Genomic DNA, 24,699 nt, shown 5'->3' with positions numbered 1-24,699 from the left:
TTTTTCTTTTGAAATGACGTCATTTTGCTGAGAGTGGAAACTAAATGCGACGATAGGTTCCACTATCAGCAAAGAAAGAAAGAATGAATGCATGAATGAGTGAGTGAAAGGAAAACAAAACTGACTGACTGGTAAAAGCTGACAAAAGCTGACAAGACTTTACTGATGTAACACGACTGTGTGAAGTTGACCCCCGCCTGGCAGGGGTGCAGATGAGTCTGTGTGTGCTTCCCTTTACAGGAGCAGAAAGATGACAGCAACACTCGAGGTTGCGTGATGATTTAACATTTTAAATGCCATTTTCTGTGTCTGTGAATTTACTATGTGTGTGTCATTCACTAGCTTGTGTGCTCACAGAGATAACTGTGACAAAGTATGCATACGCCTGCGCAAGCGCTAACATTTGCATTTTCGTTTTTACAGCATTACGGTTCTTCATGTGTTTGATCATGTGATTTATAGGAATACTGGCTAATGTTTCTCTACTACAAGATTTCTGGGTTTATGTGTGAAGAAAACTGTAGTTACAGGCTATATGTTGATGGAGAAATTAATATAGTTTGAGACATACTGTGATGAGACCAGTGTTACTTTTTCCACAGCGAGTGTTAACTTTATGGTGTTTTATGGCACCTCTGGAATGTGGATGGCCGACGCCTGCCCACCAGGATAGTCAATGTGTATTGCTAATGTTTGTTTTTCTGAGACTGTGTTTAGAAGATTCAGCTGAAGCGGACAAGTGACATGAGTAAAACAAATAAGAGATTACGGTATTTATGGAATAGTTTATTATGGGCTCATTTGCTGGCCACTTTTGAACCCATAATAATAATAATATATGAGTGGAGTGACTTTGCTTAAGAGAAGTCACTGATTACATTAATGTTAACAGAGTACATGGGATAATCCATGTCTGAGGTGAATTAGGGTAATAGTTGTAGTTACTGATTTGAGAAAACCTGCACATGACACTTGTCTTGCTGATGTTGAATGCTTATTACTCTTATGATACAATTGTTTACAGGTATGAAGTTTGATTTCACTTCCAGATTTTGCTTTCCAGGCCATGATGGTGTGTATGCAGGCTCCTGGGAGAGCCAGGTGTTAAGCAAACTTAATATGCAACACACACTAACATCTTTTATTGCAGGGTTACGGAGCTACTCCGGAGGAGATGCCCTGATGTTGCCTGGGACATGATCTAGCTAATCTTTTTCTTTAAGACAGGGATCCAGGTTTGGTGAGTTGACGCATGGGAATGTCCATGCGTCAAGAGGTGGAGTGCAAGGATTAACATTAAACAATGTTTACTATTATTGTTGCAGTGATTTGTGTGATTAGCCGTTTATTTACAAGTATTAAACCTATGCAAGTGGTGCATCCATGTTCAGATGAGGCTTTGATGGCCTATAAGTGAAGTTCACTGAACTAAAGAATGTGGTTTGATGATTGTTGACATGCTCTCCACATAGAAGTCTTTCTGAAATACAGGTGCAGCAGTGAGAAGCGAGAAACATTCCAGGCATAGCCCAGGCAGTGGTTGAGGTCAAAGGTCAAGCTGGTTGGGGCCCATCATGAGATCAGACCTTGGAGCCACAGCAAGGACCATGAAACTGCCTGCAAAATAGAGGAGAGGATCGTCCACAAGATGGGAGCTGAGGCCAGGAGAGAGGCTTCAGGAGGATCAGAGATCATCTTCAGCACAGCAGACATGACACAGAGAGCTGTGCTACTGAGCTTCCAGGAGATTTTAAATAAAATGAAAGATTCAATATTGACGCTGAGGAAGACAACTAAGGTGTACGACGTGCTCTGCCTTAAACCTTCAGCAGCGTTGGAACATGAAAACTCGTGGGATGAGGGGAGCGTGCCAAGCTCCATCGACAGCGCAGAAGGAGTTCGAGGATGACATCATGATTCTGTGAAAGCACAGGAACCAGAAGCTATGGTGGTGATGACAGCAGTTTCCTATGTGCATACGATGACACTCTGAAGGCTGCTGGGATCATAACAGCAGTAAGACAACGGAACCCTGCACCCTTTCCACAGAGGTGTTTCTCTGCAGAGCGTGGACAATTAAGGAGTCATAAATATCCCCCTCACAGGACGAAGGCTTGAATGAGGTGATGGGGGTTGGTGGAGGCCATAAAACTAGAGTGCTGAGAGGTCTGCAGCTTTGGAAATAGCTGAGACCCATGTTGACAAACAACAACACTAACTGGTATGTTTGAATGTTTATTCTACATACATTTGGACTCTGGTCCTATGGACAATGAAACAACTGGAAGAGACATTATGACGCCCTGCAGAACTCAAACCACTCTGCAGAGAGACATGTGATTTGCACACCCGGAGGAAGCATCACCAAGCTGAGATGTTTTTGAAAATGTTACTTTCTTAGTTTCACTATTAAATTAACAATTTCTTTGGTTGCTCGTAAGATGCAGTTTGCCATGAGATGAGCTCAATGAATGGGATAACTGCTAATACATTTATTAAACTGTGTAACTTTTACAGTAATTTAGGGTGATTTGACATATGCTGAGTATAAAAATGTTTGCATTGAAACTGTCTGACATGAGGTATTCTATGACTGGGAACTTTTCAAGCATAAAGGTCAAAAAGGGGGGAATGTTAGGTTTTGTATTGTTGATTGTCATTTATACTTAGAAATATTTAACCATAGATGCTTAGAGGTGTATAATCAATTGTGTAGTGATAAGTTGTGTGATCTTTAACAGGCTACAGAGGCTTGGTGTGCATTCCACACCTACATCCTGGGAGCATGAGAGAGGTCATACCTTCTCTTATTGTTTTATGGTAGGATTAACGTAGTTACGTCTGTTTTAGTCTAAGTGCTTTTTGTGTATAAATGAACTGCTGGACTTCCTTACTGTGTTATCTAGGATGAGGGGGGGTCTACCCTCTTCCTGACCAAGGATGTTTGCTTGTGTGCTTTTATGACCCTTTGATCAGCAGTACCCCCCCCCCCCCCCACACACACACACACACACACACACACACACACACAGGCAAGGTACTCTTTGTGTGTATGTAGACATCACATGTTAATGAACCTATGTATATTCATGTAACCTCAATAAAAGGACAGTGGTACGGGAGAACGGACGAGAGCAACTGGGGTCAAGTGGAGGAACGGCACTCTGTCCGGTCTCTCCCGTGCACGAGTAACATGAAGAACTTTGCCTATTTGTGTCTTGCTTAGCAGTGTAATTATATTGTCTTCAACGTTCCAGCGGATGGGTTCAAGCTACAAACCTATCACACAGCAACAACAACAGCAGAATCTATTAGCTGATCTTTTTACTGTAAAAGAGATTAAAGCTGCTGACTTATGATATTCCGTGAAGGACATAACGTGAAGTCGCCAACTATAGAAGAAAAACATGGCTAACAAAACTTGGTCAAAGCACGAAGAGAAGCCTGAAGGATGCTGACACTACACTCTTTGATCAGGTGAAACAAAAAGACATTTGAGAGTGAAGTTTGCTCTGGATGGATGGTCATGTAAAGAGATGACACTTAGCTCAAAAAGCTGGTTTTAGAGGAATGTTCCAACATGACGTGTTCCAAACAAACTGCAAAAATCACATACAGTAAATCAAATGCATTCCCCATGTCTCTGATTAAAAAGGGGAAAAATTAATTAGAAGACGCATTTTTGCTCCACTGAAGAACAGCTCAAAACAAACATATGACAGAAAAGTAAAACTGTCTGTTTATCCTTCCGTCCATCCATGTTCGCCCAGGAGGATCCCGAGCCTTTTGCAATTAGTTGATAAATTATTTAGTGTCATGATCCGTGGGAGTGTCTGGAGGTTTTCCATCTGTGGCCCTGGGTCCTTCCCTTTTGGGTGGGACCTCCAGCGCCTCACCTCTATTCCATCTGCAAGCAATCAGCACGAGAGCTACTTAATCCTGTGCAACCTGTTTTTCCTCGCCAGTTTGTTACTCTCTCAATGGCGAGCTGTTGCATTCCCTGGTTCAATGTCACCGGGATATTCTCCGTCTCCCTCTCTCCCTTCCTGCCTGCCCTCTGACCTTCTCATTACACCTCAGGGCTCCTGAGGAAGCGTCCACGGACCTCCCCTCCTCAGTGCTTACTAACTTGGACGTGTAAAAACCCCTCTGACCTCTTACCTCTCCTGCAACCTGACTTGCTAGGACCATCCCTCTCAGTCCCAGTCACCGATCCTCCGTGGCTATTATTTACTTAAGACTTTGTCCGCTTCGTATACAAATATCCTTGTCAATAGTTACTTTGCGTGTGTTTGGTGTCTGTGTGACGCCCACAAGTGTATGGTCACAATTGTAATTTTGTTGTGAATTGTTTTTGATGTAAAAGACCTGATTTTATGGTGGTATTGCACTTTTCATTTAGCGTTATGGACAATGTAATTGCGTGGCATTGCCACAAGGGGGAGATAGTGGTGAGTGCGATAGGCTGTTGCAACGCGTCTCGGCCTCAGACGAGGAAGAGCCTGCAGACCGAACGCAACTGATGTCTCCTGTCTCTGCTTTTCTGTTAAAAAAACAGGTCAGTAGTTCAAGTTTGCTCACCACAATGTACATATAAAGGCAAGAAACCTTTTTCTGTCTTAGTTTAAAGACCGCAAATGTTGTGAGAGAGTGTGTTTTCACTGATTGAGAGAAAGCTAACTATACCGCCATTTGTAATGGCAGCCGCCATTTCACTCGTAGTCTAAATAGGCAGCTGGTCTTATTACCTGTTTTATTTTGTGACAAATGGAGCTCTTAGACACTTCTTTTATCCTGGCATTATTGGAAGTTACAGTTGATTAGGACCTACCCAGTTCTTATGTGTCAAATGTAAATAGTCTGATGTATACTGTTTGTGGATGATTGTGAACTGTTTGTGAGCAAGGGAAGAATATTTTTGTTTATTGGTTACAAATGTAATATATTGTTTGAATCTGTTAAAGTATAAGAAAAGTATAAAGGTGACATAAGCGGGTTAATTGCAGTGTTAGTGGTGCTGCACAGAAATGTTTTGATGCTGAAATGCAGTAAAATTGGTTACAGATTTATTGTAAATAAGGACGTTCATATACAATGATTATTTTGTAAGTTTATTCTTGTGAGAGTGCAAGGTAACCAAAAGGGTTTGAGCTATGGACCTAATTGAATGTTTGTGTTGTTAAAAGCGAAATGTGTGTGTCTAAATGAAAAGAAAAGGACGTTGTTAAACTCTGTTAATAAATGAGACGAGGAAGAGCCTGCAGACCGAACGCAACTGATGTCTCCTGTCTCTGCTTTTCTGTTAAAAAAACAGTTTAAAAACAGACCCCATCGAAGGCCTGTAACATAATTTTGGTGGCCCGTACGGGGATCAGCATGCTACGTGGGTGACTGCTGATCCTTTAATCAACGAACCAGAGACAGCCATCACAGGGCAGGCGTGTTGGAACAGCAGACGTGCAACTGAGGCAGCAGCGGGACCTGTGTCGAGGAGGGGAACCCCTGCTGGAGAGGTGACGGGCTGCGTGTTTGAGCTGACTGCACTGTGAGGAGTGCTAGCCAAAAGACACAGAATGGAGGACAGTGAAAGAAAAGAACTGGCTTGGCAGATCAGAAAGAGTCTTTATGCACTGACAGCAGAGGAACTCTTCCAGATTGCTACAAACATCACACCAGTACCTGATGTGGACCCCGCAAGTGTAAGACGTGGTGATGAGGAAAGTTGTTTTGATTATGTTTGTGCTTATCTACGCTGTAAGACATTGCTTGACTTAGAGGATCAGGGGTTTTCACACCTACTGCTGTTGAAAGATGCTATTATTCATCTCATTGATAGTCATGCCGCTGAAGTATCTCACCCTGTAGTCTCAGAGGAAAATGTTGTTACTCTCACAACACTTAAGCACCCGGAACAGAGTGATGTACTTACCTCAGCTATATTGCCTCTTGAGTCTGTTAATCCACAAATAACAGAGTATGAAATGCTAAAGGCTAACTACGAGGCACTTGGTAAAAAGTTAGCAGATTTACAAGTGACATCTGCAACACAAGACACACCCACCCCCACTATTACACAGTCACTCCAGCCTCGAGCTGAGAGCGTGACAAACAGCCGCTCCACCACAGACATGCGACAATCTAAGCCTGATCACATGGTTTCCCTAAGAGACCTGCCATTTTTGCAACGCAGAGAGTTTAAAGTACATGGTGGTCAGGTTGGGGACATTGCATCTGACATTAGCTACCATGGACTGTGTAAGCAGATTGAGGAGGGGCTCAAGGTGAAGCACACAGAGGGAGAGATCATTCAAGGTGTGCTCCGTATTATCAAGCCTGGACAGTTTAAGGACATGTTGATCAGTAAAGATGACTTGACCCTCATTGAACTCAAAAGCTTACTACGTTCACACCTGAGTGAGAAGAGTGGGAGTGAGTTATTTCAGGAATTGTTGAGCACTAAGCAACATGACCATGAAACTCCACAACAGTTCCTCTACAGGATGATTGGACTGAAGCAGAAAGTCATGTTTGCATCCAGGCAGGATAACATGGACGTTGCGTATGAGACACGTACGATCCAAAATGTATTTCTACGCACCATTCATCAAGGTCTTCTACCAAAATATAGTGACATTCGTAATGAACTCAAGCCACTACTATCAGACTACAGTGTGTCAGATGAAGCCTTGATAAGGCAAGTGAACAAAGTGTCAAGCGAAGAGAGTGAGCGACAGCGAAGACTGGGATATTCCACTCGACAAAAGGTAACACATGCTCATACTGCTCAACTTGAACCTGCCAAAGACACTGAAATGACTGACTGTAAATCTAAGAGTAAGAATAAAGTCATAGAAGAGCTGGCTGCGAAGGTGGAAACCCTGACCAAAGTGGTTGAGTCTCTCACAGCCAGTCAGGCTCGTGAACCCACTTGTCAGTGTGCACACCCAAAGCAGAAGCCCAGACAAACTGCAAAACAGTATGGCTGTCCCAAGTGTATTGAAAGTGGGGCTACTTCATGCACTCATTGTTTTATCTGTGGGGAGACAGGTCACAGGGCAGTGGGATGTCTCAAACGAAGCCAACCCAGAAGCTCTAGTTGGCCTCCTGCTGATACACACACGCCCAGAACCAGTGGACAGCCAGACCCAAAATCACGAGGTATGTGCTCAGAAGAGTTTGCTCATGTCAGAAGTAGTTGGGCAACCCTTCCAACGAAAAATGCAGACACAGGGGCAAGTGAGAGAGTGGCACAGCTTGTTGGGAAAAAATGTAAAATCAAGTGTTACATTCATAGCTTTGCAGTGGACTGTTTATTGGACACAGGTGCACAAGTGAGTCTCATTGATCGCCAGTGGGCAAAAACCTACCTCTCTGACCACAAACTCCGGCCACTGACAGAACTTATTGGAGATAAGGCTCTTAGTGTGCTTGGTGTTAATGGCCAGCCATTACCCTACGACGGCTGGGTGGGCGTGATGGTGAGTCTCCCAGAGAATAGTGACCCAAACTTGACTGTACAAGTCCCCTTTTTAGTAAGCAGTGTGCCCATGGACTGCCCCCTGATTGGTTTCAATGTAATTGAACAGCTGATACTGGGGCCAAATGCTAGTACAAACCTCATACCCACCATTGTGAGCCTCCTGCGCAGCGCGATGAACCTCCAGGATGACACAGCGACGGCACTGGTCAACTTCATCCAGACCAAGCTTACCAGTGATAACGTGGTCAGCCAGAGTGTCCTAAAAGTGGGCCTGTATGATGTAGTAATTCCAGCTGGTCAAGTTAAGTATGTTAAGTGTAAAGTCTCCTCTACAGTTGACAGGTCCAACCCTCTCGTGCTCTTTGAGCCAACTGAGAGCAACCCACAACTGCAACAGCTTGATATTGGCAACAGCCTCCTCACAGTTTGTGATGCCAGAGTCCCATATGTCAAAGTACCTATTGGCAACCACACTAAGCATGATGTGACCCTCACCGGCAGAGCAGCCCTTGGAACTATTGAACCAATAGCAGGAGTCGTACAAACTGACTTACCAAACCTCGGTGAGCCCAAAGTGACTCAAGATGTCGACCCTGATGTATCTCAAATACCCCGGCAGTGCGGTGAAGATCAAGCAACACAGGAATGGGATCCACCTGTTGATGTTAGTCACCTGACTGAAGACCAACAGACTGTTGCCAAGAAAATGTTAAGGGAAGAGTCAGGGGCTTTTGCACGTGATGAGAATGACATGGGGTGCATTCCCAGCTTGGAAATGACAATAACACTCAAAGACACAACCCCAATTCAGAAATCGTACACCTCAATTCCAAAACCCCTCTATAAGGAGGTTAAAGAGTATATTGAGGACCTCTTGGCAAGAGGATGGATTGTAAAGTCTAGATCCCCTTACTCTGCGCCAATAGTTTGCGTGCGGAAAAAGGATGGCTCCCTAAGGCTCTGTATCGACTACCGTCTCCTGAACCAGCGCACAGTACCTGATCGCCACCCATTACCAAGAATCCAGGACCTCATTGACACCTTAGGAGGTTACAACTGGTTCTCCATTTTGGACCAGGGAAAAGCCTATCACCAGGGCTTTATAGCAGAAGGATCCCGCCATCTGACTGCATTCATCACCCCCTGGGGCCTTTATGAATGGGTGCGAATTCCCTTCGGTCTTACCAACGCACCTGCTGCATTCCAACGCAGTATGGAAGAAATGCTGGCTCCCCTTCGGGATGAGTGCTGCATTCCATACTTGGATGACATCTTGTGCTACGCCAAGACTTTTGAGGAACATGTGGAAGGGCTGAGGAAAGTCTTGAGAGCCCTGCAGAACTACGGAGTCAAACTCCGGCCGACAAAATGTGACCTATTTAAAAGAGAAGTGAGGTATGTTGGGCGCTTAGTGTCAGCTGAAGGAGTACGCATTGACCCAAAAGATCTCGAGGCAGTGTACGCCCTGAAAAAGGAGACACCTGCCACAGTGGGAGATGTGAGGAGGATTGCTGGGTTCCTGAGTTACTATCGCTCATATATCCAGGATTTCTCGAGAATAGCAAAACCCATCTATGAGCTTTTGCAACCCAAGAAAACCAAAGAGGAGCATCTTCTGGGGAAGGTTACAGGACAGAAGGGGAAAGGCGCACAGTTACCATCCAAAACACCAGTTGAGTGGGCAGAGAAGCACCAGGGTGCCCTGTGTAAGTTGATTGATATGTTGGTAAACCCCCCTGTACTTGCCTACCCGGATTTTGAGCTTCCCTTCGTCCTTCATACAGACGCATCTGATAAAGGACTTGGGGCCGTTCTCTACCAACATCAGAGTGGGAAGCTAAGAGTGATTGGATACGGCTCCCGAACACTGACACCGGCTGAAAAGAATTACAGACTCCACTCGGGCAAGCTTGAGTTTCTCGCCCTCAAGTGGGCTGTCTGCGAGAAGTTCAGGGATTACTTGTTCTATGCCCCGTATTTTACCATCTACACAGACAACAATCCCTTAACTTATGTCATGAGTACCGCCAAGTTGAATGCAGTTGGGTTCAGATGGGTGGGAGAGCTATCAGATTTCAGGTTTGATATAAGGTACAGACCTGGCAAAGTAAATGTTGACGCAGACACCCTGTCGAGGAGTCCCCTTGACATTGACAGATACGTCACTGAATGTACAAAAGAGCTCTCCAAAGAAGCTGTTGCCGCTACTTGGGAGGGATGTGGAGCAGGCAAGCATGGAGATGTCGCATGGATCGCTGCTCTGGTTTTAGCGCAAGGTGACCAGCTTGAACCAGTAATCCAAGAAATGGTCACGCCCATCAATTTGGATGAACTACAAAGGGCTCAAAGAGCAGATCCTGCGATAGGTGAGATCATGAAAATGAAAGACTCAGATCAAAAGCTGACAGATGACATGAGACGGAATGTGACAGGTCCGGCAAGGAAAATGATGCATGAGTGGACAAAGCTGAGCTTAGAAGACGGAGTTCTGTATCGTAAGACTGCAGAAAAGCGCCAACTAGTCTTACCAGCTAGCTTCAAATCCCTGGTCCTGAAACATCTGCATGATGACATGGGGCATGTCGGGGTAGAAAGAGTTCTCAGCCTGGCGAGGCAACGGTTCTACTGGCCATACATGAGGCGAGACATCGAAGCCTATGTCACCCGGCAGTGTCCGTGCATCAAACAGAAGAAACCGGTGACACATGTCCGAGCTCCCATGTCCAGCATTACCACAAGCTCACCAATGGAATTGGTTTCAGTTGATTACCTCCACTTAGAGCCAAGCAGGGGCGGATATCAGTATATCCTAGTTGTGGTAGACCACTTTACTAGGTATGCCCAGGCCTATCCAACCCGCAACAAGAGTGGCAAAACTGCAGCTGAAAGGATTTTCAGTGATTATATCCCCAGGTTTGGCTACCCTTTAAGGCTGCACCATGATCAGGGGCGGGAGTTCGAGAACGAGCTTTTCCGGACTCTACAACAGTTGAGCAATGTGGGGCACTCTCGAACAACTCCGTACCACCCTCAGGGCAACCCAGCTGAACGCTTTAATCGTACCATCTTGCAGATGCTGAGGACCCTGAGTGAAGAAAAAAAAGAAAGATGGAGAGAATATCTCCCACAGATGGTTCATGCGTACAATTGCACTCGCCATGAAGCAACGGGTTACTCGCCATTCTTTCTGCTTTTTGGTCGACATCCACGAATGCCAGTAGACCTCCTGTTCAAGTTGGTTACTGATGGAGAGCCACAAACTGCAAGAGGTTATGCTGAGAAATGGAAAGAACGAATGACTGAGGCTTACAGGATTGCATCTGGAAACAGCCAAAAGTCAAGTGATCGTGGAAAGAAACACTATGACCGGCATTTGAAAGGAGTGGTACTCCAACCTGGAGACAGAGTACTAGTGCGGAACCTGACTGAGAGGGGTGGTCCTGGCAAGTTAAGGTCCTACTGGGAGAACACCATTTATGTGGTGAAGGAACAGATCAATGACAGCCCAGTGTACAGAGTGACCTCAGAGGCAAAGGGGAAGAAAGTGCGTGTTCTGCATCGCAATCTATTGCATCTTGTCAATGAGCTTCCTGTGGACTTGCCTGCTGTAGATAAGGGGGACGGGCCATCCGCCGTCAAGAAAAAGAAACCAAAACCAGCTCAAGGAGAGACAGAGTTTCAACCCCACTCTGACGCAAGCTCCGATGAGGATGAGAGTTCCATGTATTATGAGTTGAGGTATGATTTGAGAAGTGGGAACAAAGAGGATGCACTACATACCTGTAACCATACTGTTGGACCCCCAAGAGGAACAGCTGAGTTCAGCAGAGTGGTCAACTGTGGAGCACCTCAGCCAACAGAAGCAACAGATGAATTGAGGGAACAAGGAATGGAACAAGATGGTGGACACCAAAGCACTGAACTTGACAACGACATGGGAGAGGAGGAACATGAGAGGGTACAGGAATCAGGAGTCACTGAAGTGCCTTTCACAGTCGACGAAGGAGAAGTTGGACTGCCGCTTTCAGAAAGGGCACAGTATACACCTAACGTGGCCCCGCCGACTAATGAATCAGTTCTAAGAAGGTCTACTAGAGAACGACGGCCTGTTACACATTTCACATATGACACCCTTGGCCAGCCCTCTCTCCGGGTGCATCCATCAGTCAGTTGTGCTGAAGTGCACGAGTCACCAAACACAACACACTACACCATGCCACCATATCCCCTGTTACCTTACTTCCCCCTAGTGCCATATCGCATTCCAACATCTCACTGTGCACACCCAGGCACCTTCCCTGTATATTATAACTGCCCAATCTATACATGTTAGTACACAAGGAATGTGGGTATGTGGGAAGGGGATGTGATTTGAGTTGTTTGAGTAATGAGTATAATGAGTTTTAAAGGGTAAGAGGTTAAATGTCAGGAGCCATTTTCTTTTTGTTGGGGAGTGTGTGACGCCCACAAGTGTATGGTCACAATTGTAATTTTGTTGTGAATTGTTTTTGATGTAAAAGACCTGATTTTATGGTGGTATTGCACTTTTCATTTAGCGTTATGGACAATGTAATTGCGTGGCATTGCCACAAGGGGGAGATAGTGGTGAGTGCGATAGGCTGTTGCAACGCGTCTCGGCCTCAGACGAGGAAGAGCCTGCAGACCGAACGCAACTGATGTCTCCTGTCTCTGCTTTTCTGTTAAAAAAACAGGTCAGTAGTTCAAGTTTGCTCACCACAATGTACATATAAAGGCAAGAAACCTTTTTCTGTCTTAGTTTAAAGACCGCAAATGTTGTGAGAGAGTGTGTTTTCACTGATTGAGAGAAAGCTAACTATACCGCCATTTGTAATGGCAGCCGCCATTTCACTCGTAGTCTAAATAGGCAGCTGGTCTTATTACCTGTTTTATTTTGTGACAAATGGAGCTCTTAGACACTTCTTTTATCCTGGCATTATTGGAAGTTACAGTTGATTAGGACCTACCCAGTTCTTATGTGTCAAATGTAAATAGTCTGATGTATACTGTTTGTGGATGATTGTGAACTGTTTGTGAGCAAGGGAAGAATATTTTTGTTTATTGGTTACAAATGTAATATATTGTTTGAATCTGTTAAAGTATAAGAAAAGTATAAAGGTGACATAAGCGGGTTAATTGCAGTGTTAGTGGTGCTGCACAGAAATGTTTTGATGCTGAAATGCAGTAAAATTGGTTACAGATTTATTGTAAATAAGGACGTTCATATACAATGATTATTTTGTAAGTTTATTCTTGTGAGAGTGCAAGGTAACCAAAAGGGTTTGAGCTATGGACCTAATTGAATGTTTGTGTTGTTAAAAGCGAAATGTGTGTGTCTAAATGAAAAGAAAAGGACGTTGTTAAACTCTGTTAATAAATGAGACGAGGAAGAGCCTGCAGACCGAACGCAACTGATGTCTCCTGTCTCTGCTTTTCTGTTAAAAAAACAGTTTAAAAACAGACCCCATCGAAGGCCTGTAACATCTGCATTTGGGTCCTTTCTTTGGGTGAACCTCTGGTTCATGACATCTAGTTATTAGCCTTTATTTTGATAAATATTGATTTATCTTAAACAAATAATAAACCTGCTGCTCCTGATGAGCAAACTCTGCTTAGCTGGAGGTTCAAGCGTGGTTCTAACACACTTAGAGAATATGTATTCAATCAAAAAATCTCATTTCACTTTATTGGTAGATCAGTTTCCACATCTCCTTTAATAAGCTATGGGACAGTAACTCTAATTTTAGAAACAAACAGCATCACACTTGGGGGCAAAACAAACAAAGACCATACTATACTATACTTGAAATTAAAATGTTGAGGTTTTGGATTATTATGTAATCAGCTGGGGGAGTATTTGTTCACTTTCTCTTTATGTTACTGTCATGTATTGGAGTGTAAACTAAATACAGGCTTAAGAAACTGAGAACAAACCTCTCATTTGAGTTGATGAAATCCAAAGTACAAAAGGTCCACAACAGAAAGGAAATGAAAGCCAAAACTCCAAGAAGATGATACCAACACAAAGACGGAGACTCGGAGGAAGGGCTGGACTATTTATTCACACATGAGGTAATCAGGGAAGCAGAAGCAGGAGGGACAGAAGACACATGTGAGAGTAATCAAAGTGCACAGGACACAGGAAACGATGAACTACCAAAACAAAACGGGAAATGAATAGCAAACAGAGGAATCACAGGAGGAAATGCAAAGCAAAATTTAACAAGAACTAAGAAACATGTGAAAACCAAAGTCTAACAACAACTTAACTAAATACAAAGAAACCATAAAGACACCAAACAGAGAGTGCCTAAAATTAAAGCGGATGTAAAATTTACTTTAGATTGTCACAATCTGGGTGGAGACCTGTTAGTTGAGTTTAAGTTTCACTACAATCTAACTACAACTCTAGAAGGAGCAGTGATTCTCGTGGACTGTGGAGGGACAGATGGATGCAGATTATCTCATTGGTCCTAGAAAAGGCCCAAGCCAGCGATCGTGACACTCATACATATAACAGATGTTTTATATTAAAGATATAAAAGGACAGATTTGGTAATTAAATTTCCACCTAATTCAAAATCATCCAAGGCTAAAGTCAGCTTGGCTGGTTAGTTTGAAGTTATTCAACCATTTCATTTAATCACCTTTTTTTATTTTTACTTTTTTGTTAGTTCTACTTCAGCTTGACATTGAGTCCCGCAGCGTGCTTTAGAAAGATTAGTTGTTGAGCGGCCTGGTGCAGCCACCACCTTCCTGCACCAAGTCCCGTCCTACAGGACGATCGTTTTGGCTCTCAGGTCAGCGTCACTGACCTTAATGGCAGCTGTTTCCTGTGCACAATCTTGGAGCTCTGTGTGAAGAAGCTGTGCTGAGCTACATACTGTGTGACAAAGCTCAGTGAAGGTGACACCATGATGAAGACTCGAGTGGGAAATGAGAATCATTACAGGCTGAGACTCATTTTTAGGCACAGCCAGCTCTCCTACTGGGGCTGTTTCCTGATTGAGGTTCAGCCTAAAATACGACCAAAATAGTTTTTCTTGTTCTCTAAAAACCTCCATAATGAATTTACCGTTTCATGATATAAATTCCTTATATTCAAAACAGTATGGCCACGTTCACCATGTGGCTGTGGTTAATGGAAGACAGTTTTCATATACCTGTTTCATATGGTTTGCTTGTACAATGATAGGCACACTTTTTGTTTTTCATGACTGCGATCTAGCTAGCTACTCAAGATACATGAAAAGTGTGAGAAACACAATATACTTGAGCATCATAAATACACATTTTTAAATGGTAAATGACCAACTTTGCAGATGTAGATCCCAGACTTCACCCGACTATTTGATTAGTTCATATGGTAGTTATGTTGTCTTGGAAACAGATGCTGATGCTGAATGAGAGACACTGAGGCAAAAACACTTGATGTGGGACTCTAACCAACAGGTGGCGTCGCTCTGCTGCTCGTTATAGAATTGGATTGATTATTTTCATAAAGAAAATAAAGATATACGGAGCCCCCGCAGGGGACATGAGAGAAAAAAAAAATTAAGACTGACTTTTGCGAGATCTCGCAAAAGTTTTAGCCGCATTCTTTGGCCTTCGACCTCCTGTTAGCTTGAAGCTAACGGGAGGTCGAAGGCCAAAGGCCGAAGAAGACCTACTACAGCCGGGAGGAACACTGCTTTCCCGGCACATCGTGCCTCGACCTCCCGGTCGGCTTCGAGCCGGTGTCCAAAGAATGCGGCTAAAACTTTTGCGATATCTCGCAAAAGTTTTGCGAGATCCCGAGTTTGCTTTGCAAGATTTCGCAAAAGTCAGTCTTAATTTTTTTTTTCTCCCATGTCCCCTGCGGGGCTCCGTAAAGATAGAACATTTTTATTATCATAATTAAAAATTACTTGTTTGTTAGTTTTCTTACAAGCGCTTTCAGCAAATATGAATTTGCTGTCACACACACTTCACAACCCGAGTCTTTACAGTGATTTGGGGGGTAGTGTAAAACAGATGACAAAGGATGTCTGTGCTTGTATTGATTGTGGCGCATGTTACATGAAGGGTTAGTTAGTAATGGGGAGAATTTAACAATTCAGTTCAACAAAAGTTGAGAGTGGAGATTTTTTTAGCACCGTTATTGCTACCACTGAAGAGCTTTCATGCAAAACAATCAATATGTTTAACTTACAATTTAACCAAGGGGATTGTGACAATATTAAAGGATGGATATAGAAATAGAGGGTTTGTAATAATAGTGTGTCTCAAAGAAAGGCCTCACACTTAATTCTAGCTAAATAATTTTAAATTACATTCATCGGGTGAGTAAAAGCCATCAGGTAATTAGCTAAATTGAAAAACCTACAGTATGGTATGTGAGCAGCACAAAAGGTTGCAAGTAAGGAGCAAAGAGCTAATTACAGGTGAGGACAGAAAAAAGATGACAATGATCTCACCTTCTGGTCGTGACTGTAAGCTAAGGCCCAGTCCTCTTCAGTGGGGTGGAATAAAAGGCTCAGGAGGTAGAAATTGAGGCGGTACTTCTGGTAACTGGCTCCCTCATCAGTGCTGATGAGTACGCTGCTCTCAAACTCCGGATCTGTCAACACCATAATCTGAGAGTGGGGAGGGGAAGAAAAGGAAAAGGATGAGGAGGAGGGCGTGCACACACGTGAAGGATAAAGGTGTGCGTTTTTGAAGATGGGAGAAGAAAGGATTTAAAGGGCAAATTTTGTGCAAAGAGGTGGAAAGATGGGGAGATGAGAAGAGGTGGAAGAGAGACGTTAGTGTCAGCAGAATAGGCTCGGCATTTTGGCACACGTCGGGCTTATGCTTGGCAAACAGCTCTGGAATATTTCCAGCTTCATTTCTTGACTGTGACTGTTGCACTTGCGTTGCCATAGTTCTGCAGCTTTTCTGAGGCGGCGCTTCGGCATTTTCATCGTCTCGTTCCAAAATAGAAGGTTGCTCGCAGCAAAGAGGGAAGTGGCATCTAAACCAAAACACAACCACATTCGAGCACGTAGGTGGCATCAGAAAAATTGATCATTGGAACGACTTGTCCAAATAGTTTACAGTAAAGTGACGCCACTTGTGGTCTAGCTGCAATTAAGTGCCGTAGAAACAAGTGATTGAGCAGCCATGCATGAATCTGCACATACAGTGTGTTATTTTGCTTATCAGTCGGTGCTTTAGCATGTCATTTTTTCCTTCCAATAAAACTCTAATTTCAAATTTAACAGCTCCACAGTAGTAGAAGCCCTAATTTCATGCTTGGAATATTTCTACCAGAGCTATCACAGTTATTACAGTATTCACTAAGAACAGGGATTCCACAATGCATATTTCTTTCAGCTAATGACATTTGGAGTCTTTGTGGGAGCAGATAAAATGTTCACAGGAATTCCTCCTTGAATAAAAAGAAGGTGTTAGCATAGATGTAGCATTTAAAAGGGATGGTACTATTTTGACTCATAGAATCTGAAATGAATCCATCATCAGTTTGGTTTACTTTTATATAAACAGGGATTTGAATGATTCCACACAAATAAATAAATAAAGGTGTTTTGTTGTATGCTTCACTTTTAGGGTAACTAATCTTGATCAATACACACTTCATCACAGGATAGGTGTGGATGCTCTAATCAGCCATAACATTAACACCATGCAGAGTTATGCTGGGAAATCTGGGTTTTGCATTGGTGTGGATTGCTCATTTGATACGTACAGCCCACCTCAACATTTCTGCGCTGATGCAGTGCTCCCATGAAAACAAAGAGCCTGTGGGGTCTGAGGCATCATTGTGTAACCCACAGGACCCACTGAAAGCATTCACAACGGCATCACAGGTATCGGGGGTGTTTCAACAGTACAATGAAGATGAAGAAAATATTGTGCATCTGATCTTTAATGTCTTTATTAATACTGTTTGCTTGGCTGCGAAGACTTGCATGCTGCTAATATGTAAAGCAACATGCAAGTCTTTGTAATATTTATTATTTCTCGGCCGAACAGTTTGCAGTAAATGTTTTATAGCTCACCTTTAAGAAACAGCTGCTAATTTGTTAACACACACACACACAGTAAAATTGAACTGGTAAGTCCAAAAACCTATTTTATTTTTCTTACCAAATCCTGATGAAAACACTGTTTGCCTGACTGCTAGTGCTTCTGCTTACATAGCCTCTCAGCTAACTGCTTATTGGTCCTGTTGGTCACCTGGTTCTGAAAGCCGCCCCGTGTTGCAGCTGGAAACGGGGTTAATAGGCTAATCTGTGCTCCACAAAAGTAAAAAATAAAAAGGAAAAATTAGCTTGACTCCAACGTTCTCAGAGAGCCGAGTACAAACCAATCTACCGTGTTTCTCGTTAAAATTAAAACATGAGGTAGTGCAGCTCTGAATGTTTCTCTCGCAGTGTTTAGTCTGTTATCTGGCTTACACTACAATGCCCACACCTCCACTATAATTGTGTGGTGGAACGGTGGGTAGCGATGGCGCTCACAGCCCAAACGGCTGTTTTCTCTCGTCAATTCCATTTGAATTGGAAAAACAACAGCACATTTGTCACTGACAGAAAAGCTAGACTTCTTTCCAGAGCTTTAACCGGGAACCCTCCCCGGTGGTGATTTAGATAAATTGTTTTTCATTAAGCACCAATAAACAGGCAGCACTTTCTCAATCTGGGTTTCTCATTGGCCCGGGCTCGCCAATCTTGCCATTCATTACCTGTCACTGTCTAATGCCAAGGCCTCCTGATATCTGCAACAGTCTTTGGGGCTTGTCGGATGTAATTTACAGTTTTTAAGCAGTAATCATATTTCATCATGTTGCTGTGAGCAGCAGAGTCTGTTTTACATTTTCAGTCACCTGTCAGGACTTTCAGTTAAAGGAAAGAAAAGCCTGTCTGAACACATTGTATGTCTCATACAAAAATCTACCCTCGTCTTTAGCTCGAGCTTTGAGCTGAGCGACGAGCGTCACGTATTCTTGGTACAACTATAGCTTTCAATTGCAGCATTTTAGGTCATCTCTCCTGTAGCCTTGATTCAGAGAGGCTCACGACGGGCCTCTCATTTTATCGGGAGCCAGTCGCAGAAAGCATTTTCACATTTCTATTACTCACTTACCACCTTGTACGTGCAAAAACAACCACATTACTTCCCAACCTCAGACATTATCGTAACAAGCCCTTTCTGTCTGTCACCTCTGCAATTAGAAAGAACCCAGAACCAATTCAACGCCAATACAAAGGCGGGAAATGGAACAGCAGCCAATTTCTCTCCTGCCTACTAAAACAATCAGCCTCAAACAATAATTATTCACTTCCAAAATCCTAGTGACCGATAGCATTAGCGAGAGGTGATTAAGATTTCCCTCACAGCATCCACTCGGCCTCGGTGAGGAAGTGGGCGAGTGAGGAGAGTAACAAAACGAAATCGATAAAGGTCGGAGGGATAACCTTTGTGTTTTATCAGCCTGCCGTTGAGTTGTGCATGGGCTATGGCACCAAGACGGAAGCCAGCAGCTGTCGGATGATGAGATGTGGAGGTATGGATCAGAGAGGGAGGAAAAGAGACTCTCTGCAGCAAATGAATCGCATCACGCCAGATCAATTGAGCTTAGTCTTTGTTTGACGGGAGGGTTTAACACAGTTGTCGCAGCACTATGCTCATTAAGCATGGATCAGGACTTAATCGCCAACATTTAGCTATCATGTTTTCACTGTCTCGCTTCCTCAATGGCATTTTAACAGTGCACGTCCTTATTTTTAATTTAACGTAATCCATGAGCTGTTCGATCAAGGATTTAGCACATGGTGAGCATCAGAATACAGCCAAGAAGATTCATGGCAGCTGTCAATTTCAGCGATCTGCACTAAATGTCATTACCATCATTCAAATCTATAATGTGACTTTGTAAAAGGTCACAGCTTCACCTTATTTCTAAAACAATGTAAGCACAAAAGAAAAAACAAAAGCAGTTAACATATAATGGCGCCTTTATTGTGGTTGAAGGAATATCTCAGAGGGCAGCAGACGATTGTATCTCACAGTGACTGATTGGGCACCCAGACGGCTTTTTTATAGAACACGGGCAGACATTAAACACGACGACTCGGATGCAAGAGGCAAAAGATAAATAAAGCAAGTGTTCAGGCAAACTTTCATACATGCACGACGGTAAACCAAAATAATTAGGCCATAGATGAGGTCGAAGAGGCAATCAGCCCACAGGCAGAATGAAACTGGGAAAACATTTGGATTATTGCTAGATTTTTTCCAACGTACGCCGTTACAAACCTGCATTAAAAAAACAAGGACTAACATCAGTTGTTTACATGAGTACACGTGTTATTTTTTCTTTTTCTCGCGTAAGCCGAATAACACAAAGTGTGTCACATCAGCAACCTGAGAGAGAGAGAACCTGAGGGACTACGTTTCTGCTATGCCCTTGATGTGGAATTAAATTTTCTCCACATAAACAGAGAGGAGGAGTGAGTCATGAGGAGCAATCAGCATCGGCTATGATCTGTTCCTCACCTTCACGTGGTTTAGCTCAACACTCTTGGAGATCCTATTAACTCCCATGGCACGCAAACGTATTCAGGGTCAGTACCTTGGCTCGGCCCTGGCATAGTGAGGCTGATGAGCCCGAGCACCTCCACAACAACGAGCACGTTCTCCACACGGCCTGTCGTCACGCTTTGGTTTGTGCCGCACATGAGTCTAACCAAGTAGGCCAATGTAGACAAAAGGATTGTTTCCAAGGATACGTAATCATATTGTTGGGAAAATCTCAGTTCTGACTAAACTTACTTTGAATTGACTGTTTAAATGTTTTAAAGAAAACAATTTTCAGTTCTACGGTCTCGGCGGTCCTGGGTGGCATTTAAAGAAGCCTTTGTGAATATTTTATAGCGACAACTGATTTAACATATAAACACTGTGACAGTGTGAAACCTACAGAGAGTTCTCAACTCGACGTGCAACCTTTGAATTCTAAAGTCAGTATTATTATGACTGTTATTAAGGCCAAACCCTTCCTGCTTAGGTTTAACCTTCTTAACAATGTTCTCAGCTGCAGGAGGGAGCCCACCAGCAAACAGCTGACTTATAATATTTACCTTATAATATAAAGTACCTTCAGATGACTAGTGATGATAGTGCAGTGGTGCTCTTTAGATAATGTGAAGTTCTACATGCATAATCATTAGACAGTCTATGTAAAAGAGACCTTACATAATTGAACCACACTTTCTGTCGATGTCTTTACTTTGAATTTCACATCTTAGATGGAAAATAATCTAAAATGTTATTCTTCATACTGTAACAGTTGCAAAAAGGCATAAAAGGCAATAGGACTCTTGTACAATACTATTAAAAATAATAAACAAAATAATGACTCACATAAAACATACTTTAACTATCTGTACTAACCTGCGACTCCAAAGTGTGACTTGTTATTCCAGCTAACAGCCCGTCGAGCTCCACGTAAACAGCATTATTGTCCCCGGCCATAAATACCAGATAAACTGATCATCTTACTGCTTTCCAAACTTTATTTTTGCCATATGCATACGGTAGTTGCCGCGTTGTGCCGAGAGAGCTGGGTCGATATATATTTATGTACAGAATACTGTAAATTGACTGAAAACACATGGATTCAGAAACAGCTCTGGTTCCCTTTAGGCTACAGGTCGAAGAGACTCCGACTGTAGCTTTGCTGCTTGGAGCACACTCTTGGCTATGATTTCACTTGCCTATCAAATTTTTGCTTGGAGCACCAGATGCGTGATGTTCAACACATGAGGGAATATCAGAGTTGCAGCCTGATGCTAAAGGCTTTGGATCTCAATATAAAAGTGTAGGGATTTAATATCCCTCCTGCTTGACAGACATGACCTGTAACCCTAAAGATAGAACAATGACCAAAACCCTAAATGATTGGGTATTAATTAGCACATTTCATTTTAGCTGGAGTTAGACAGATGGATAGAAAAACATATTTGTAGATTATCAGAAAACAATAAAAATCAATGCTTGACAGAACTCTCTGGCAAATGAAAAACACTGGCAGATGGTTGGCAGCTGGCAGTGGTCATGGGTTTGTTTTTTTGGGGCTTGAAATTCTTAAAATTCCACTTAGATTGTTGCCAGAAACATTCTTATAGAGCAAGGACTCACTGTACATAGTTTCCTAACTAATAGACAGACGATTTTATCCACAAGCAAACTCACATAAGATTTTCAATTTCAGATGCCAATAATAATAATAATATCGAATAACCTATGTTACCTAGTATTCTATTTAATACCTCAACTTGTAAACACAGCATTTAGCAATGAGCACTGATTTAATCCTACCTGTAAAAGCCACAGAGGTATGTCATATAAACCAGGCAGCTGCTCCAAAGATAAACACTGCTTTCATTTACCAAACAGACCTGTTCTGTCTGTATTCTGTCTCTGTCAATAAACCTCAAGACTTTCTGCTGATGTTCCCATTGAAAAGCCTCAAAATGAGCTGATTCGCTTAAAACTATGATTTGTCAAGTTCAATACAGATTCTTAACCTCTAAACATCCATCACACAACCAATTATGATGGTACCTTTCAGATCGCGTCTCCTCAAAGTTCTTCTGTTATAATATTTCCATTTGGGTTTGCCAAACAGCAGTAGATGTGGCCCTAACCCTACCAGGTCTAAACAGGTCGTGGACAGTCTTCAGGCGACCTGCACGTTAATCTGTTAAGCAATAAATTCTTATCCGGTTAGATTCAAAATGTGACCATGATGTGTTTAAATTCCCTGCAGATCAGCTTATTTATTTAAGTGCACAACACACACAGCTCGGTGGTCTCAGTTCTACATGAGTCTCTAAGCTGCAGTCAGGTACTTAAATCGACAGTAAATATGAGTGCAACAACTGGGATGTTATAGTTGTAGCTATAGAAATCCTAATAGATATTTTAACTAGTGTCAATATAAACATGATATTTCTTCATGGGGAGTAAAGGATTTGATAGTTTATTTATTCAGAGTTTTGCGTTGTAGTGATGAAAAAGTCTGAATTTCATATTTGTTCTAAATAAATCATCTTTGTGAGTCTCAGTGCCCTGTTCTTATTGGCTTTTCCTAAAAAATGTGCTTTGAAAACAAAAACCAAAGCAAGAAATAAAGTAATCGTGCCAATTACAATGTTTTTACTAAAATTTGTCTTAAGTTCCACTGACAGTGCTGAAACCAAAATAAAACGGGCAAAATAGACATTAGAGTTATTTAGTGAATAGAAATAGCTTTCTCTGAAAAGAAGGCTCTCGGGAGAGCAGACTGATGAGTATGACATGGCTCAGGTTGTACTGATGGAATTAGGCCTGTGCAAATGTAATCATACCCAATTCATTAAAGGAAAACATGTCAAAGTATTTCCACTGATGAGCAACTTTTGTGATAAATGAACGTCTCACCTTTCTCTTGTTAGACGGACAGACGTATAAGTAACTTAGGACAGTCTTGGATCCAACTTTGTCATTCATTCTCTCATATGTGGAGCCGTAATCGGTGGATCTGAAAGAGAAGAAGCCGTCGGAAGCGTGAAAACACTGCTGTGGATAACCCCACTGGAAGTTTGAATGCATGAGTAAACAAACAGATGAAGGATTCCTGGGACATTGAGCAATTCGTGTCAAATAAATTTCATTTGCAAGCGATGAAAAGGAATGCGATATCACACGCAATGGTAACACAACATGCAGGATAAAGGCCGGTATGCCACTCTATATAGCTGCTCTGTGCTGGACCGAAACCTCTGGCAATAGAACAAGAGAAGGTTAACCAATCATCTATAGCTGCCAACGAAAATGATCCATTCAAAAACGTCTAGGGACCTGGCACTATAAATAATTAATTCTCTCCTGATGACTACTATGAAATAAAATATGACGAGTGCAAAAACATGTGGATGTTCCTGAACCCTCCAGCTTTAATAATTTAACAGTGGGAATGAGCCTGTTAGCCAGCCTAGTCCCTAGAAACTCCACATGAATCCATCATCACTAGTAACTACCAAATCCGCCTTCAAGTAGCATATTACAGCTTTTACAGCCCTGTTCTGGCTTTTTCTTTTTTTTCGTGGGAGCTATATTCATACCCCGGATTTCTCTCTGTGGGGAAAGGAGCACCCACACACCTCTGCGGCATATCTCCCGTTTGGATTTGCAGTCTACTTCAAGTTATGTGGAAAGTGAAGATGATACCTATTTCCAGATTCTTTCCTTTTTCAGTCCAGCTTGTGTTCCTTCAGCGGGAACGGGCTTTCAAGGAAATTGCAAAGAGATGTCTCTCATTCTAATTCATCTCAGAATGCCTGAGAGTCACAGCAGTTGCTATGATTACAAAGCACAATAATGAGTCAGATGGACAGCGTCGTTTCCACAGCATATTAAGGTGAGGTGTGGGGAGAAGTGTTGCACTGAGAATGATCCTGATTTGGAGCGTGAGCTGTGAGCCTATGTGCTTAGACTCTGTATTCCACCGTCGGAGAATGCATAAGTAACGTTAAAACATGCAGCACGCTGGTCTTGGTATAAGCGCACACCAAGCATGCAATCATCATCATCATCGTCTAGTCATCTCAATGCAAGTTGATAATATCTTTGATGAGCCAACAGGAGAAAGTCAGATCATGATTAGCTGTGACCTCCCAGATGACTCACGCTCTGTACAAGAAGGCTAATTATTATGAAAGGAAAATAAGCTGATTATTATACAAGATGACAAAAGAAAGCTACACACATCGTACTTTTAGACCAGTTCATAGATGGGAAATGTAAATAGGGATACAGCGTTTCCAACTTGACAGCAATTTAGAGTCCAGAATACAGGAATGCCCAATTGTTACTCTGAACTATATCCTGAAAGGGAAAAATTGTAATCCAGCTTCTTTCTGTAAAGAAGGATACTAGAATTTGTCCTCACTGAGACCTTGTGAGAGTATTAAGGTCTTTAGGTCTTAATCAGGGTCTCCATCCTTTCATGTTCTACTCCTGCAAGGTTGTCCAACTCCAGTCCTCGGGAGCTACCATCCTGCAGCTTTTAGACGCATCCTTGTTCCAACACACCTAAATCAAATGAATGGCTTGTTATCATGCCTTTGCCAAACTTGATGGCATGCCGAAGAGGTAATCCAACCATTTGATTC

At 42.7% G+C, this 24,699-nt stretch overlaps 1 protein-coding gene across 1 annotated transcript in view; it reads right to left on the bottom strand.

The window, feature by feature from the left end:
- sorcs3a (sortilin related VPS10 domain containing receptor 3a) overlaps window positions 1-24,699 on the bottom strand; it is a 269,454-nt gene that overhangs the window by 108,226 nt on the left and 136,529 nt on the right. The window contains exons 3-4 of the mRNA XM_080881313.1: window positions 22,967-23,066; window positions 15,955-16,113 (exon numbers count right to left, since the gene is read on the bottom strand). Of these exons, the coding sequence (XP_080737439.1) occupies window positions 15,955-16,113; window positions 22,967-23,066 (259 nt within the window). The remainder of the gene's footprint in view (window positions 1-15,954; window positions 16,114-22,966; window positions 23,067-24,699) is intronic.

Source organism: Rhamphochromis sp. 'chilingali' (genome assembly GCF_963969265.1).
Source record: "Rhamphochromis sp. 'chilingali' genome assembly, chromosome: 4".
NCBI lineage: Eukaryota > Metazoa > Chordata > Actinopteri > Cichliformes > Cichlidae > Rhamphochromis > Rhamphochromis sp. 'chilingali'.
This window is presented reverse-complemented; position numbering and strand designations above follow the sequence as displayed.